This window comes from Cupressus sempervirens, chromosome 4 (genome assembly GCF_028749045.1).
Source record: "Cupressus sempervirens isolate cs-2001-9-10 chromosome 4, ASM2874904v1, whole genome shotgun sequence".
Taxonomy (NCBI): domain Eukaryota; kingdom Viridiplantae; phylum Streptophyta; class Pinopsida; order Cupressales; family Cupressaceae; genus Cupressus; species Cupressus sempervirens.
In genome coordinates, this window is record NC_143121.1 from 886,868,443 (window position 1) to 886,884,659 (window position 16,217).

The 16,217-nt window shown below is 36.6% G+C and overlaps 1 protein-coding gene across 1 annotated transcript in view; it reads right to left on the bottom strand.

Annotated features, from left to right (window-relative positions):
* LOC149564236 (ATP-dependent 6-phosphofructokinase 6-like) overlaps nucleotides 1-9,348 on the bottom strand; it is a 96,596-nt gene extending 87,248 nt beyond the window's left edge. The window contains exons 1-5 of the mRNA XM_089827304.1: nucleotides 8,660-9,348; nucleotides 2,927-2,973; nucleotides 2,576-2,615; nucleotides 2,369-2,431; nucleotides 2,043-2,180 (exon numbers count right to left, since the gene is read on the bottom strand). Coding sequence (XP_089683430.1) covers nucleotides 2,043-2,180; nucleotides 2,369-2,431; nucleotides 2,576-2,615; nucleotides 2,927-2,973; nucleotides 8,660-8,995 — 624 coding nt within the window. The 5' untranslated portion in view covers nucleotides 8,996-9,348. The remainder of the gene's footprint in view (nucleotides 1-2,042; nucleotides 2,181-2,368; nucleotides 2,432-2,575; nucleotides 2,616-2,926; nucleotides 2,974-8,659) is intronic.
* Between the last annotated feature and the right edge of the window lie 6,869 nt (nucleotides 9,349-16,217).

The following is a 16,217-nucleotide window of genomic DNA, read 5'->3' on the forward strand; positions in this document are numbered from 1 at the left end:
TGGATGGTGGACCTAGCATGGGAGAGATATACTTTAGTTAAAAGCACTTGCCACTCACCTCCTTGCACAGGTTGCTAGTTCTTCAACTACAAGGAGAAATTGGTCCACATATTCATTTATCCACTCCGTCAAGAGGAACAAACTTACCTCTAAACGAGTGGAGAAGCTAGTGAAAGTGCATCATGCTCTTCGACTTGCGGATTGTCAGACTCCAAAGTATAGGCAGGCACCAACTTTACGATGGGATGTTGAGACTGAGGATATGGCCCAGATAGATGAGGATGAGACAGCACCAAGATTGGTTGGGATTCCATTAGATGAGACTACGCTTCCTATGGAGGATGATAGTGAGGAGGACTCTGACTTTGATGCCATGGAGGCAGAGGCAGAATAGGAGCAGCAGTTTGCTTCATTTTTATATATTTTGTCTTCTATGTTGAACTTGAACATGATATGATACTTTACAAGTTCATGGCAACCCTCTAGCCTTTGGGCATATTTAGGTTTTCAAATTTTTATGATATTGTTCACTGCTAAACTTATATTTAAATATTTTTGTTCACATATTGATATGCAAATTGACAATTGAGTACTGAAATCGGTTATTATTTCCTAGATGGCATCCAAATGGTGTATGTTAAGGTAATATAATGTTAGATGACAAGCTTTGAGCTTAGTTTCATATGAATGACATGTATATTTGCAAATTTCAGTGCATATTTGCAAATTTCCCTATATATATAGCCGTCCCTATTAGCCCCCTGTCCCCCCCCCCCAAAATTGCCGTCCTGGAAACCCACCCCACCGTCCCCATCCCGGAAACTCGGGGGAACATAGGAAATTCATATCAGTAATATCAAGTTGCTTGTCAAGTATTTGATGTAATGTCCAATCAATGAATTTTGGTTGTTAGTCATAATCGGACTAAGGGTTATTACAGATATATTGACAATACCGGGCAAAAACTGAATTCACACAACAGTCGATGTATCACAAATTAAAAGTCTCTGAAAATGGCTACCTGGTAGGTGCAATAGTGTGCACACTGAAAGTCAGAATAAATTTCATTTGGATTGGCTTTGGCAAACATGTCAACTGAAGTAACTAGGCTCTCAAAATGGATATGGGGGATATGGGGGCTGTCTTCTATGTTTGCAATAGGGGAACAGTCCACTTACGAAGACATTCACAGTCAATTTACCTAGACAATCAACTGGATGCAAGAAATGAATCCTCAAAGTGGGCCAGTCTGTTAAGTCTGAGAAAGTGCATGATGCAGATCTTTGCTGAGCCCTTCAACTAGGTAAATGAAAAACTAATCCAATCTGCAAACTGGTAAATGTGCTTAATGATAGCTGGCGAATGCAATCCCAAAACCATTTCTCATGATAATTACCAGGTTTCAACTTAATAATTCTTAAAGTGGGGTTGTTCCAACAAACTTTTACAGGGGTGTTATTTTCGTGCCTTGGTCAAATTTTCAACAGTCACTTCAAATGCCAACATGGACTTCAATGGTTTTATGGGGATTGAATGATTGAATTTAACTGATAAACCTGCTGTACCTGAGTTTTCAGACCTACAACTCTCTAACATATGCTTTCAGTGATGTGTTCATGCTCTCAGTGGGTTTGGGTTGTACTGGAGCTGTTATTAGAGGATTTTTTTTGCTTATCGCCATTTGGGTGTGTTCGGTGTAAAAATTTTGAGTTGTTTGATTGCTGCCCATTTCAGTTGCAGCCTATTTTCCAATACTGCAAAGCTGTGCTGGTGTTGTTCTCCATCTTTTTGAGGCATTATTCTATTATTGTAATTGCCAAGTTATTGGCTATATAATAAAGTCATCTTTAGAGATCTGACCGAATTTGTTAGCCTCAATTAATATTATGAGCTATTTATTTCAAATCACCTCTTGTATCAGCAAAATATAATAGTGTTATGTCACTTTTAATATGTTTATGTCATGCTCACATATTTTCAAAAAATAGAAATAAAAATTGAGGGTAATTATTACACAATATAAGAAAATGAGATACTCTCACCTCAATCCCAATGATATCTCTAACCCCGTACATATACCATAGTCCACATACAATTTCTCGGATGACAGTATTCAAGCCCGGGCATAACCCACCACATGTTACTACACAAGCACGCACTTCATCTGATTGGAAATACACCTATTTGAGCAGATGCACAATCACAGAGTCAAAAATGAACACCAATACTAATTTCTTTTCTGAAAATCAAATTTATTAAAATTCATCTGCTTTAAACTGCACTTATTACAATAGGTACAATCTCAATGTTACAGAATAGTTTCTTATTAATGTCAGGATGCTGAATTCACCTAAATAATTCGACATACCCTTTCACGTGGCCCTGCTCGACGGAAATGAAGTCCTCTAGGACTGTTTAGATGAACAACAATCTGAAGAAACATCAATTAGATTATATTCTCCATCCTTACAATATGCCCAAAGCGAACACTCAAAGAGAAACTAAATGATGTCAAAGAATCTCATTTTCAAAATAAATAATTCGAGTTAAAAACTTGAAATACAACTTAACTCACATCCTTTGCAACCACATTATCAGGATCCACAAAATATTGCCTGCAAGCCATAAAAAATTTAAAACATTATAAAATGGGCAAAACTGTCAATATAGCCCTACTCCATGAAGTCCGAGACTCATTAAGAACATCAGTATCCAGTCACCTATATCTCCAAAATATAAGGAAATGAACAAAAGCGATGGCTGATAATCTGGAAGGTAATATCCAAGAATTTTCAAATGTACAGATATTACAGAAAAATCAGTAGACAGTTCTTACTTTACAGCTAAGCAAGCAGGACTGTTCTGAAAATAAAATATAGTAAATAAAGATTTACCAAATTGCAAAAACATAGTAAGTGGTTCTTACTTTGCGGCTGAGTAGGCAGGATTGCTATTCAAAGGGTTCAAAAAAGTCTGCATGAAAAATACCAACCAAGGAAAGCTTCTGAGATGGCAGGAAGGAAAATTAATTCTAACAGATGAAAAATAAATTATTTAATTGGTTCATTGAGAACTAAATAAACATTCAACATTGCGAAATAATTAAAACTAAAAGCACGGATCGTAGCTCAAAATATCTAAGATATCTCTACTCGAATCTGATTAATTATGAATTATGGGTAACACATTCTGTACACATCTGATTTATATATTTGACTGACCTCATCAAATGAATCTTTTTTTACCATAACACCAGTGGCAGTTCAATAATATCACAGGACAATATCAAACATGAATATTTAAATTTGGAAGCAAATTTAGTCACACACTTCATAAGAAACATGAATTATGCTCTGCATTTTACTGTATTTGTATTTATCACCAGAAAGCGCTTATAAGAAAAACAAATTTCCATGACCAAGTTTTAACTGGTTCTACCATAAAGGTGTACTTTTATGCGAAGCTTTAGATCTTCTCAAATTACCTTGACCTAACTTTTGTAACAGAAACAGAACTTATTTGACTTGCTGAACATTTTCCCACGTTACCACATCAGAATCAGGTATGATATGCCGGAATGCTTTTTGGTTGTTCTGGAGGAAATTAGATACTTTCAAGGTAGGTCCATACAAAAAACATAAATAATCATAAATTTTTATATATTGGTAACCTGAAATAATAAAAACTATACTATATTACTATGAGATATAAAGCTATACTATTTATAAAAAATCAACATGTTAAAAATAAACTATAATTAAAGCAGAGTTGTACAGACATGGATACAAAACTATACTTGAAGGCTCTCATATATGTATGTATGCATGCATGTATATATATGTGCGCGTGTGTTACAAGCTAGGGTTGTTGTTGCACCAAACGATCGACCTATCAATGTGTGATACAACCACTAGACTTATAGAACACAGGAGGCAGTTAAGCCATGTTGCGAATCCCAAAGGCAAACGTTGGTGATTGGTCCAACAATCACCAAGCTTTGATACCACTTGTTACAAGCCATGACCAAGCTTTGATACCAATTGTGACAAGCTATGGTTGTTGCACCAAAAGATTGACCAATCAATGACTGATACAACCACTAGACTTATAGAATAGGAGGCGGTTAAGCCATTTCATGAATCCCAAAGGGGAACATGGGTAATTAATCCAACAATGTAGGAGAGTGCATTGAATAAGAGAATTGTTAAAAGAGATATAGTGTGAATTTGAGGAGCAAGTGCCTAAAGGTGATTAATGTGAGATAAGATAAAATTATTAATGTCCAACAAAAGACCACCCAAGGTCTATGGGACTGAGAGCATACAAACAAAGAAATAGCAAGCTACAAGAACACCAAACAATGTCTAGGAAAGAGCAAACAGGAAACAAAAGAAACAAAGGAACCAACAACAAGGCAAGGACTAGGGGTCCTTCTTCGGCTGAAAGAAACCTAGCACCAAAGGATACAGTCTAGGGCGAGTAAGGGCCCTAAGCTGCCACCGAGAGTTGTTGGAGGGATGACGTTGACGAGTAAATCCGCTGCAAGGCCTCACAAATCTAGAGTGACTGGCGCTGGAGGTGCAAGACGGCCGCTTCACCCCCCGCACCGGAGACAAGGGAGAGAAGAAAGTGATAATGAACTAAACCGGGGCCTCTCTCTAGGGGAATAAAAGTTGTAGTGTGGTCAAGGAATTGCATAGTCTACCGGAGATAAAGTGTCAGGCACCTCTGATCTGTGTAGTTGAAGAAAGCCGTAAGGGATCTGCAATCTTTGAATAAGAAATAGAATCTCCCTTAGATCTTGTAGTAGGCAGGGCAATGGAAAATGAAATGGGTCTCAGTCTCAGCCATGGCTAGGGTACACAGACAACATATCCAGTCCTCTCTATCAATGCGGTGATCAATCTGGATCCAAAGCCAGTGGGAGCCAACTCTGAAGAACCCAAGAGAGATGCATAAGGCATGGCACCAACATCAAGACAAATGGCTAGGGCGTACAATAAGAGCTTTGCATATACTATTTCCATGGATCAGACAATGGTATACACTAAGGAGATAAGCAATCAGATCTACTACCAAACGCGGCAACTGAGATAAATAGTAGAACTATTTCATGCATATTCAGATGCAATCTTATCATTCGTTTTTTGTCTACAAAACATTTTTGTTGTCCTACATCATTTGTAAGAGGGTAGTTAGCCCAACTGATAGTGAACCAGCTGGCAGTGAGTGAACCGACAGTGAGCCATCTGCAAAAATCACCTTACCCAGTATTCATTTCACGAGAATTAGTTTCTCCATGGTTTTTCCCACTTTGCCATGTAAATTCTGGTGTTCATTGTGTTGATGGTTTTGTGCTTTCATGTTTACATCTGTTATAAATATTTCATGTGGTTATCCATAAAACAAAAGTTAATATAAATATATCTGTTGTAATCATTTATATGGTTTGTGTGTTTACCAGCACAGTAAAAGTTTTAGAAAGTGTTTGTGAATAACTGATTCACCGCCCACTCAGTTATTTGGCCTATTCAACACCTTCTACATCACTCTTTAGGCTTCAGGAGACCAAAAGCTATGCAATCAAGGAGGCATGATCCAAAATTTGGTTAAGAATGTTTGGATCAGGAAGATTCCCAGCCAGGTACAAGCTGCAAGTAAACGTCACTTGTAGTACCTTGCACGTATTTTTGTATTACATGCAGCAATATAAAAATCTTCAACAGCAATGTGCTATGAATGTTCGTATAGCTGTTGCAGGTGGTTGGCAGGCTGTTGTAGGTATTCAGTGCTGTGTTGCATATATCTGGAAAGATGTTGAAATTGTTTTCTAATTCGTTGTACATTTCTGGGAGTAAGTCTTTTGCATGAAGCACTATCAGGAGACATTTTATTGCTTTCAGCAATACTATGTACGATAAAAAAAGATGGGCAATAAGTGTATGCTTGAAATTAGGGTTTGTGGGATCTTGGTGGCAGTCCAGAACATAGTTATGATGCTTATGGAGTCCATTATAATCATTCATGCTTGCTGCAAGCTAGTTGAGGTACACTAACATCTAGGAAATATTTAATAAGCAAGACAAACAAAGTGACAGATGTGTCTCTTGCTCAAGTGGCCACATGATTTTTTGTTGGCCTTATATAGTTTTCACTGTGGATGGCAACATTTAGGACAATAGCATGTGTCTCATCATTGGACTGCTGCTTCATCAATGAGCCATTATAGCTAGTTTATTTTCCCTCTTGGCAGCTATTTCTCATTCATCCACTTTGGTAAGTCATTTAACTTTGTCACTAAGGCATTTATTTTCTTGTCCAAGTTGTCTGGATATTATGCTGTGGCAAGCGATTCTTTGGTTGTTCGATGGATGGTCAGTGCCAAAGCAACCGTCCATCTTTCAAACAAAAGAAGTTGCTAGGGAAGCCATTACTATGCAAAGTCATGGTCCCTCTCTGTAGCAGAGGGCAGCCAAAGAAGCGTATTGGGCTGAAAGGAGGGCACCACAAAAGCTGGTTGGCTGAATTACTCGAGAATATATTCTCACTGTTTCAAGAAAAACAGAGCAAATGAAAGCTATAGGGTTTCTGTATCACATGAGTAAAGTTGTAAGAGTTTGTGTATAGCTAGAACATCTCCAAGATGACCACTATTGGCATTTAATAGTGATGGTATGCTAGCCGAATACACTTCTGGGGTTTCTCACCTGATTGGATTTGCTCTAGAGGAATCTTGACATTATGACATTATGTATTATGTACCCTGTTTATTTTATGCATTTCTTTTCTATTCTTTATCTGTGATAGAATAGCCTGTATATATATTAAATTGTATAAAAATACATAATACACTAGTTCAAATAAAAGATGGAAAGGAAATGCAGCACCAAAAGGCAATGCAGAAGTCTAAAAATAAAAGGAGGAGTCACACTGCTATGCATCTAAAGCTATATCAGTGAGAAGAGGAGAAGGCTTGCAATCAGGAGGTTGTCCCCAACCATCCAGGGAATCTTAGGCTTCAGGAATGCACTCCCAACCCATGATAGTATCCTCTTTGTCTTCTTTTTTCTTGATTAAAAGGGACTGATGGGACAAGAGAAATAGCAAGGTCCAATGCTATTCAAATTAGTTGAAGCAAATTTAGCTTAGAGCCTTAGATATCCATTGATTATGTGGATCAGTCACTCTCTAATGGATGTCGTCAAATCACTGATTGGCCCTATTGGGGTAACTGGTGATAAACGTACTGCTCCTTTTACTTTTAACTTTTATCCAAATTAGAGTCAACTTTGTATCCAACTTTTACTCCCAGTCAGATCTCAGAAAAGTCTGGTAGGAATATGCTCTTAGTGAGAACCAAGTTAACTAGAAATTACACTTTAATGCCTTGGCTACAACTGAAGTCGTGGCTTGATGAAAAATAATTCCTTTTCCCTATATGCCTTGGAAAGGAGCTGTTCCCCACATTCTTCAGTCCTCAGTCCAGACATATTTGATCATTAATTGAGGTAACTAACATGATCGGTGTTTTCATACAGACATTTTGGCAGGGTTGATAATAGATTATATTTAGCAACAGTTGAGAGAGGCACTTCAGAGAACACTCCATTTCTTTGGCTGTAAAAGGAATGATGTGTGTAATTTGGAAATTCAAGAATATAGCTCGCCTTCAGCATTCTACTTTGCTCCCAATGAAACAATATAAGAGGTCACTCTCAGATTCTCGCTGCTATAAAATATGGATCAAATACTGAAAAATCTAAATACATTTTTTTGATCTCTAGGAACCATCTTCATAACTTACTAGTCCAGGTCGCATAATTACAATGCTGGCCGAATTCCATCTTTGAGCCATCCCAATTCTCAGGATAGAACTTGGCAATGATCACAGAGAATTATTAAGGGTGCTAAGTTAGCTTCACTTAATTTAATTGCTTTTCCCCGATCTGAACTACATGAGGGATGTAACTAGTTAAGCAATCTATGTTGATGGGTTTTCTGCACCTGCTTGGAGCACCAGCTAACCAGATTTGCAGAGGAGAATGATTAGTATGTGCTGAAACCTAAAATTTCCTATCATGTGTTCAAGTGTTCTAGAAAGCTATTTTTTTAAATTCACAAGAAAGGATTTTGAAATACAGAATAGGGTATTGGTACCTACCTCATGCATAAGTCACCCAATCATGGGGCAAACGTGTGATTCGCATTATTTTAAATTTTTATTTTTATTTTTTATATCCCTTGTTCTTCTGACTAATTTCTTTTCTTTGGTTCAAACATCAACTTTGAAAGTCTCTCATCAGATGGCACCTCATTTAACTTTTGTCACACCCAGATAAGTAATGAACCCCCATCAACTATTGCCTCTTCATAAATTACTGTTTCAATTCTGCTTTTCGGGATGCACCTTTTCCACAAGGCTTGAATTTTAGCAAGTAGTTTCAGCATTCAAAGCAATTCAAGGCCACGGGAGTCACCTGATCTGCCACAACAGGGGTACCCTGTAGCCAACTCTCAACTTGGGCAAAGTCTTAGTTAGCTGATCTTAACTAGATACTTTATATAATCATGTTTATGCTTATAAGACAAAATATTGATCAGTAATACTTCAATTCACATTTATTGACATAGATGCAAAGATGTGGAGAAATACACTCACGGGTAAATCAGGTAAGTCATCTGAAAGATGAGGGACATCTTCCAAAACAAATCCATACTCTCCAGTCTGGGTTTTAAGCTGAGATTTTACGACTCTGGTGGTGTTTTCCTTGTAACCAGTGGGCGGACTTCCCCTTCGCTTTAGCAGAGCATTTCTGTTTCCCGACAGACGTGTGGATGTCAAGCCAATCCTCACTTTTGCAGCTTTCGATCCTCCTAATGCCGCAGCTGGTCCACTGTGCTCGCATCTTGCGAATGCAGAAGGAAAACCGTCAATTGACGGCGATTTACTCAACAGTTGATATGTCAAAAGCCGAGAGTAAACCAGGGAGGACATGGCAAGGCGGTTTGTCAATACAACTATCACAAATGAACAGTGCGCCAAAATAAAAATAAAAGCGGAGAAACACAAATTTACTTGGGTCAGATTGGGAGGAGAAGATCGTTATTATTATTATTATTTTCAGAACGAAGATAGTTTTATTAATTTATGAGAGCCTGGGTGGTTAGCAGTTTTGAAAAATCTGGGAGCGGAATTTCCTTGTATCTGGCATCGGAATGTCCTTTCGGACCGTCACGTCATGGAAAGTGAAACTGATGAATGTTGAAGGCATATGTTCCTCTTTCACGAAAGTATGGACGCTGTTGGTCTTTTTAATTTTTTCAGGAGTTTCTAGAATTTGTTTAGTTGGATATTTTGTAGAGATAAGTGTTAAAATATATATATATTATAATTTAATTTAATATTAATATACATGTTGTAAACATTTAGATAGACTTATAGGTGGAACCCAAATACTTTGGGCTCTGCAATTTTTTTCACTTGTTTGTTGTTTGAATTTGCATGGGTCATGAGGGCTTCTTGTCAATTGACTCAAGGCCCCCTCTATCTATTCGGACCCACTCCTGGTGCGTACCTCAAACCAAGGGGCCCATGGGGAGATGGATCCCAATGTGTAGTTCGAGTTTGTCAGTTAATGGAGTTGTCTCTTAATGGGTTGACTTGATTGGTGATTCTCTAAAGGATGATTTGGCTTTTTTGGGAGGGTCCTCCAAAAGTCTCCTTCCTAGTGCTTGTTCGGGTTGGAAGGATGCTTTAGTTGGCAAAGTTAGTGGTTCTCCTCCTACTAAGGATCGTAGGATCCTTCAAGGTGTTGAAGGTCTTGAAATCTTTCTACTAGATAGTGTTGTGGAGAGTGTTTCGTCTTCACTTCAGCTTTGCCTAGTAGGTCATTTTATCACTTTCAAGCTATCGATTGAGATGGTTCATAAATGGGTTGGTCAAAAATGGAGGGTAAAAGAAAGTGTCACTATTTCAGCCATGCCTAGTGGTTTTTTTTTCTTTAAACTCACAGCAACGGAAGATCTAGCTATGATTCTCTCTGGGGCCTGGTATTATGGGAAACACTGTCTAGCAATTGGTAAGTGGCACCCGGGGTTTAACCCATCCTCGAAACTTTGCAAGCTTGCTCCTATTTGGGTAAGACTTCTTGGTCTTCCCTTACAATTTTGGGATGAAAAGATCCTTGGGTGGATTGGGAACTCTTTTGGTCGTTATGTGTTTACTGATACTGTCACCCTACAGAAGTCTAGACTTGTGTTTGTTAGATTTTGTGTGAATGTGGCAATTAACAAAGCTCTGCCTAACTATGTCACTCTAAATACTATGTGGGGGGGAAAAATAGCATTTCATAGTGTATGAAAATGTTGGTTTATATTGCCAATACTACTCTAAGTTTGGTAATGTGTTTTTAGATTGTAAGACTCCCAAGCCAAAGGAGAAGGAGAAGGTGAGCACGCTTGGGATTGTGAAAGAAATTGTACATATAGGTGAATCTTCTTCTTTGCCACCCATGAAAACCCCTAATATGGTGAATGGTTCAACTAAGGGCAATGATGACTAGACCATCGGCAGGGTTAGTCCTAATGGGAACGAGGAGGAGAACAAGACTAGGGACTGCCCTTTCTTGCAAGGGATTAAAGACCTTCTTAAGACCCCTAACAGTGGATTGGATACTAACACCCAAAAATATGAGGTCCCTTTCGAGGAAGGTGAATTTAAAATGTTGGAGGATCTACAGGATCCTATTGGAAGCGCAAGTGTAATTGTTGGCTCTAAAGTTTGAGTGTTGTGAGAATGGCCAAAAAGATAAACTAAGGTGAGAGTCATAGCCACTCTTCCTCTAAAAAGGAGTTATTATCCACATCCACCCAAGTCCTCCCCCTTAAGGAATTGAGTTATTTAGTTGGTGGTGATGTGCTAACAATCCAATCGGCCCCTTCAGCGCCACAAGGCAATGATGCTGGGGAATGTCAAATTCCAAAGAAAAAGACAAGAGATGGTAAGAAAGCAGATGTTGGTAGTGTTGTCAAACAAGGAAGGTCGAATAATAGAAGTGCGAGGACTAAACAAATTTCAAGGGAAGTTGTTGGTGGTAGGCAGTTGACCTTGGGCATCGCCTTAAAAGGTAAGAAATGAAGTTTCTTTCTCGGAACATGTATGGGTTGAATAACCCCCAAATATAGTATGCCCTTAAACAATCTTTAGATTCTCTTAAGATTGATGTTCTTCCTATTCAGGAAATGAGAATATCTAATTATAATTTGTCCAATTTGGTGGAGAAACTATAGCTAGGGGCTAAGTCTAGCTATAGTGAAGCAGAAGGTGCTTTTGGAGGTATTACAACCCAATGGAATCCTAATGTTATATCAGGTAAAACTCTATTAAAAAATAAGAGTTTTATTGTCACTAAACTATCAAGTGGTAGCTTTATTTGGAACATTGTAAATATGTGTGTGCCTAATTCTCGAGCGGGAAGGTTGGTGTTATGGGAAGAAATTTTTGTCGTTTTAGATGATAGTGCTAATTAAATGGTTATGTGCACAGGAGACTTTAATACTCCCCTCTGTCTTTTTGGGAAACATGGGGATATTTGATTTCACAGAGAGTATGCATGCTTTGATGGAGTTCATTAACATGAATGACTCAATGGATGTAGACCTTCAAGGTGCTCCCTTTAATTGGTCTAATAATAGAAAAGGGCATGGTCTTATTCAAGTTAAGTTGGATAAGCTTCTTGTCTCAGTGGATTTGCAATTGTTGACAACTTCCATCCTCTCTACTCTTCCCAAGACAATTTCATATCATTCCCCAATCTTATTTAATTGGTATGATGGCCTTTTTGTAGCCTGAAGCCTTTCATGTATGAGATCATGTGGCAATCTCACCTTGACTTTAGAAGTTGTGTTGAGGAATGGTGGAACATCTCTGTGGAAGGGATTGGTATGAATAGACTTGCAACTAAGCTTGATAATGTCACGAGAAATGCAATTAGTTGGAATAAACATTCCTTTGGTGATATTTTCAAGAAAAATGATGAAATGGAAGAAAAAATTAGATCTCCTTAAAAAGGCTAGGGCTAATGGAGATGACTCGAAAAACACTCGTTTAGAAGAAGAAGCTTGTGGGAGTCAATGGAAGGATATTCTTACTAAGGAGGAGGTTTTACGGAAGCAAAGATCAAGAATCCAATGGCTTATTAAGTAGGATAGGAACCTGACCTTCTTCTACAGATCAACTTCTAAGCATAAGAAAAGGAAAACTATTTATAGATTCCATTGAGGATAGTAATCATAACACCTTGATAGATCCTGAAGATATTGGAAGATGGATGGCAAAATTCTTCTTAGAGACTTATGTCAACCAGAATAGACATGTTGACCTTGAGACTAGAAGGAGGTTGATTTGTTGTATTCCTAGGGTACTAACGAAAGAAGATAATGAAAGTATGATAAATTTGATTATTAAGGAGGAGATTAATTGGTTGTATTTTCCATGAAAGTGTATAAGGCCCCTAGCCCATATGGCTCTCCCACTACCTTCTTCTAGCATTTTGAGAAGTTATCAAAAAGGATCTCACTAAAGCCACTAAGGATTCTTTAGGACATGAAAGTTTCTCAGGAGGCTTAATAACACGTTTATAACTCTGGTTCCTAGGATTTCTGATCCAAAGACTCTGGCAAACTTTAGATTGATTACTTTGTGCAACACAATCTATAATGTTTTCTCCAATATCCTTGTCAATAGAATTAAACCTTTCTTGGAAAGGTTCATAAGAAATCCCTGAACAGGCTTTGTTCTAGGCCATTAAATTCTAGATGCGGTGATAACTACTTGTGAGTAATTCACTCTATCAATAAAAGCAAGAATCAGCGTATGATTCTCAAGTTGGACATATCTAAAGCTTATGATAATGTTAATTGGGATTTTTTATATGAAGTCTTAGACAAAATTGGGCTCAAAAACAATATCACCAAGTTGATTAGAACCATGATTGAAACTGTGAATTTTTTAGTTCTGGTCAATGACACCCCTTGGGAAATTTTTTAGTTCTGGTCAATGACACCCTTTGGGGACCTTTTGGTGTTGGGAGAGGTTTAAGGCAAGGTGAGCTGATTTCCCCCTATCTTTTCATTATGGTTGTGGAGGTTTTGGGTAGATCTTTTACCAGTTTGGCCAACCCTGGGAGTATTGTTAGCATCAATTTGACCACTTTCCTACCTCCTGAAGTGATACAATAATTTATTGATGATATCTTCTTTGTAATGCCTATCCCTAGATTACTTTTCATGTTTTGTTGTGAAACTCTTTTAGGCTAGTTTTATGGTTATGTTTATGATTAGCGGTACTTGGTTACTGAATTTGATGGGATGTTATTTCATACTCTGTGATATATTTGATGAGCTACTTGATACTCGATTATTCATCTATTTGTGATTATTGTTTTGATGATGATACATGTATGTTCATATACTAATTTCAATTATTTCATGATGATAGATGAATAATTTATATGCAGAATCTATGGATACTTACCACATACTTGCATGTGTATGGTGTACTTGTATGTTTTACTTTATGTTTGATGTTTCAGATGTGAGTGAGGGAGGGAGTCATAGTCACCTTCTAGTCGGGATCTACACAATGCACCACTTCTCACCATTGCTTGTTTAGTTTAGATATATATGTATATGTACATGCTCAATTTTTATGTAGATTGTAGGTATTGGGCATTGAGTTCCCTAAATTACCAGGATGAGTGTGCCCTGTCACAGTATCTCAATAGTAAAAAAAGGGAGGTAATTCTTAAGTCCAAAACCTAAACCTAAGCTGACTGTCTTAGAAAGTAGGACAAGTATTTGAGTTATTTACCCTTTTGAATTCATCAAGTGACGGAATTTGAGATTTTGACCCTTGAGTTTGATTTATTACTTTGTCTTTCAAATGAATTTTCTCATTTAGTTTGTGGGTCTGTTGTGATTTCTAGTTATAATTAAACCAAATTAAAAGATGATTAAATGATTTAATTTAAAGAAAAAATTATAAAGAAAAATTCAATATTTAATTAATTGAAAAATTAATTAAATTTAAAAAAATTAAAAGATTTAATTTAAAGATCTAAATTTGGCGTAATTATATTTGTTTAATTAAGGCAAGAGCCTACAACACAATGGTAAATTGTGAGCCTCTCATTGGGGAGGTCTTAAGGGCGAATCTACTCGACATTAACACAAAATAATAATTAATAATAACAATAATAATAAATAATGTAGACTTCGACCCATTACCTATTAAAAAAATTATATTTGTTTAGTTTAATAATAATTGATCTAAGAGTTTCATTTTTATAATAAACTTTACATATTATTATTAATAAATATTTTATTAAAGATGTCTTGTGATTTAATAAAAGAGAGAAATAATTAATTTAATAAAGTTTATTTTAATTAAAATGCAAAAGTTTGCACATGAAATTAAAATAAAATAAAAAAATAAAGAAAAAGGTTTCGCAGGGATTGCAAAATCGAAACCTTAAAGGGAGAAAACTCTTTATTAAGAAATTAGAGCTCATGTTTCCATACACAGGTTTGGAGGACCCAACTTTCGAGAAAGAGGGTTTTTGAAAGGACAAGAATTTTTTTGTGAGCTCTGAGCATTCAATCGTTTAGCATCAGATCAAGGTAGGATTTTGTTGAGTTTTGTGTAGTAATTTCCTCTTTGAAATATCTGTCTTCTCTGTGTTTGAATATATCTGTTTTCAAAACTTAATTCGGGTTGAAACCCTTGTGTTGAAAGTTATCATTCTTGAAAACATCTGTGAATGAATTTGATATTGGAAACCCTTGTTTGATAGCTTTAGATATTTGTAATTTGATTGTTTGGATTTGATATGGGGTTTTAAAAAAGGAATATAAAAAATTATATTTTACAATTTGGTATTTTTAATTTATTTTCCTATCAAATCCACGAGAAAGAAAACTAACATACATACATGTATGTGTGTGTGTGTATACGCGCGCGCGCGCACACACACACACACACACACACACATGTATGTCTGTATTATACTAATTACCACAATAATTAAAAAATTATTTTGGTAATTAATTTTTACAGTTCACTATTTTTTTTGTTAATGAATATATTAATTTAAAAAAATTATCACTTTGTATGGGGGCCTAGGATTTTAATTTTAAAAAAATAAGTTTAAAAAAATTGAAAAGGGGATTGGGGGTCATGACCTCCCCCATCCCCCTCCCGTGTTGCAACCATAACCAGTTGCGAAGGACAATAGTCGTAGCTGGTGCGACAGTTGAAGCTATTGCAGCAGTTGAGGTTACCTAAGCAACTGGAGCTACTAGTACAATAATGGCTGACGAGCCTTAAACATTTTTTTTGTTTGGGTTTTTATTTAATTATTTTTTATTAATTAAATAATATATTTAATATAGTTTATTTATTATTAATTAATTTAATTAATATTAAATGATATTAATAAATATTAAATAGTAATTATTGTTATTAATAAATTGATATTATTTTATTAATAACTAATAGTTAAAGTGAGAAATTGTCATCGCATGAGCCAACTCTAAGGTTGTACTGACACTCACTCTGTACTTTGACCCCCTAGTGAATCTATGCGGCATTACTATCCTTTCATACAAAAAAAGCATACTAATAAGGCAAGGTCACAACCAAGCATCCTCTCTACTCCCATTCTAGCCTGTATTAATGTCATGTCCCCTATTCAAATAATTAAAAATAAATAAACTTTGCTAAGGCAGGCAGGCTCCAAAAAGGTGAAGTTTCGAAAAAAGGGGCTAATCTTTGGAAACCAATGGACTAATAAATAAAAATTATTATTAAATTATATTTTATTAACCCCTCTTGGACGTGAGTTAGGGTTATGCCCTCTTTTAAAGGGGTTTGGAGGCATTTTGGGCTCATTCCAGAACTTGATTTTTGCTAATTTTCTTGTTGTTCTTCAGAGGCTGCCAAACCTGTGGAGAAGGAGACCCAAGAATGGGAGTTTGCAGGTTTCCAGGAAGGCTAAGGATGGGAGTTTGAAGCCATTCCATGTGCATGCTCATACAGAGTTTTCCTTGTGCTGAATAGTGCTGATTTGTGGGTTTTCGGGGTTGTTTTTGGTTTGAGTTTGGTGTTTTCAATTGAGTGTTTCATATCAGTTTGGGTTGCTGCTGTATTTCAGAATTTA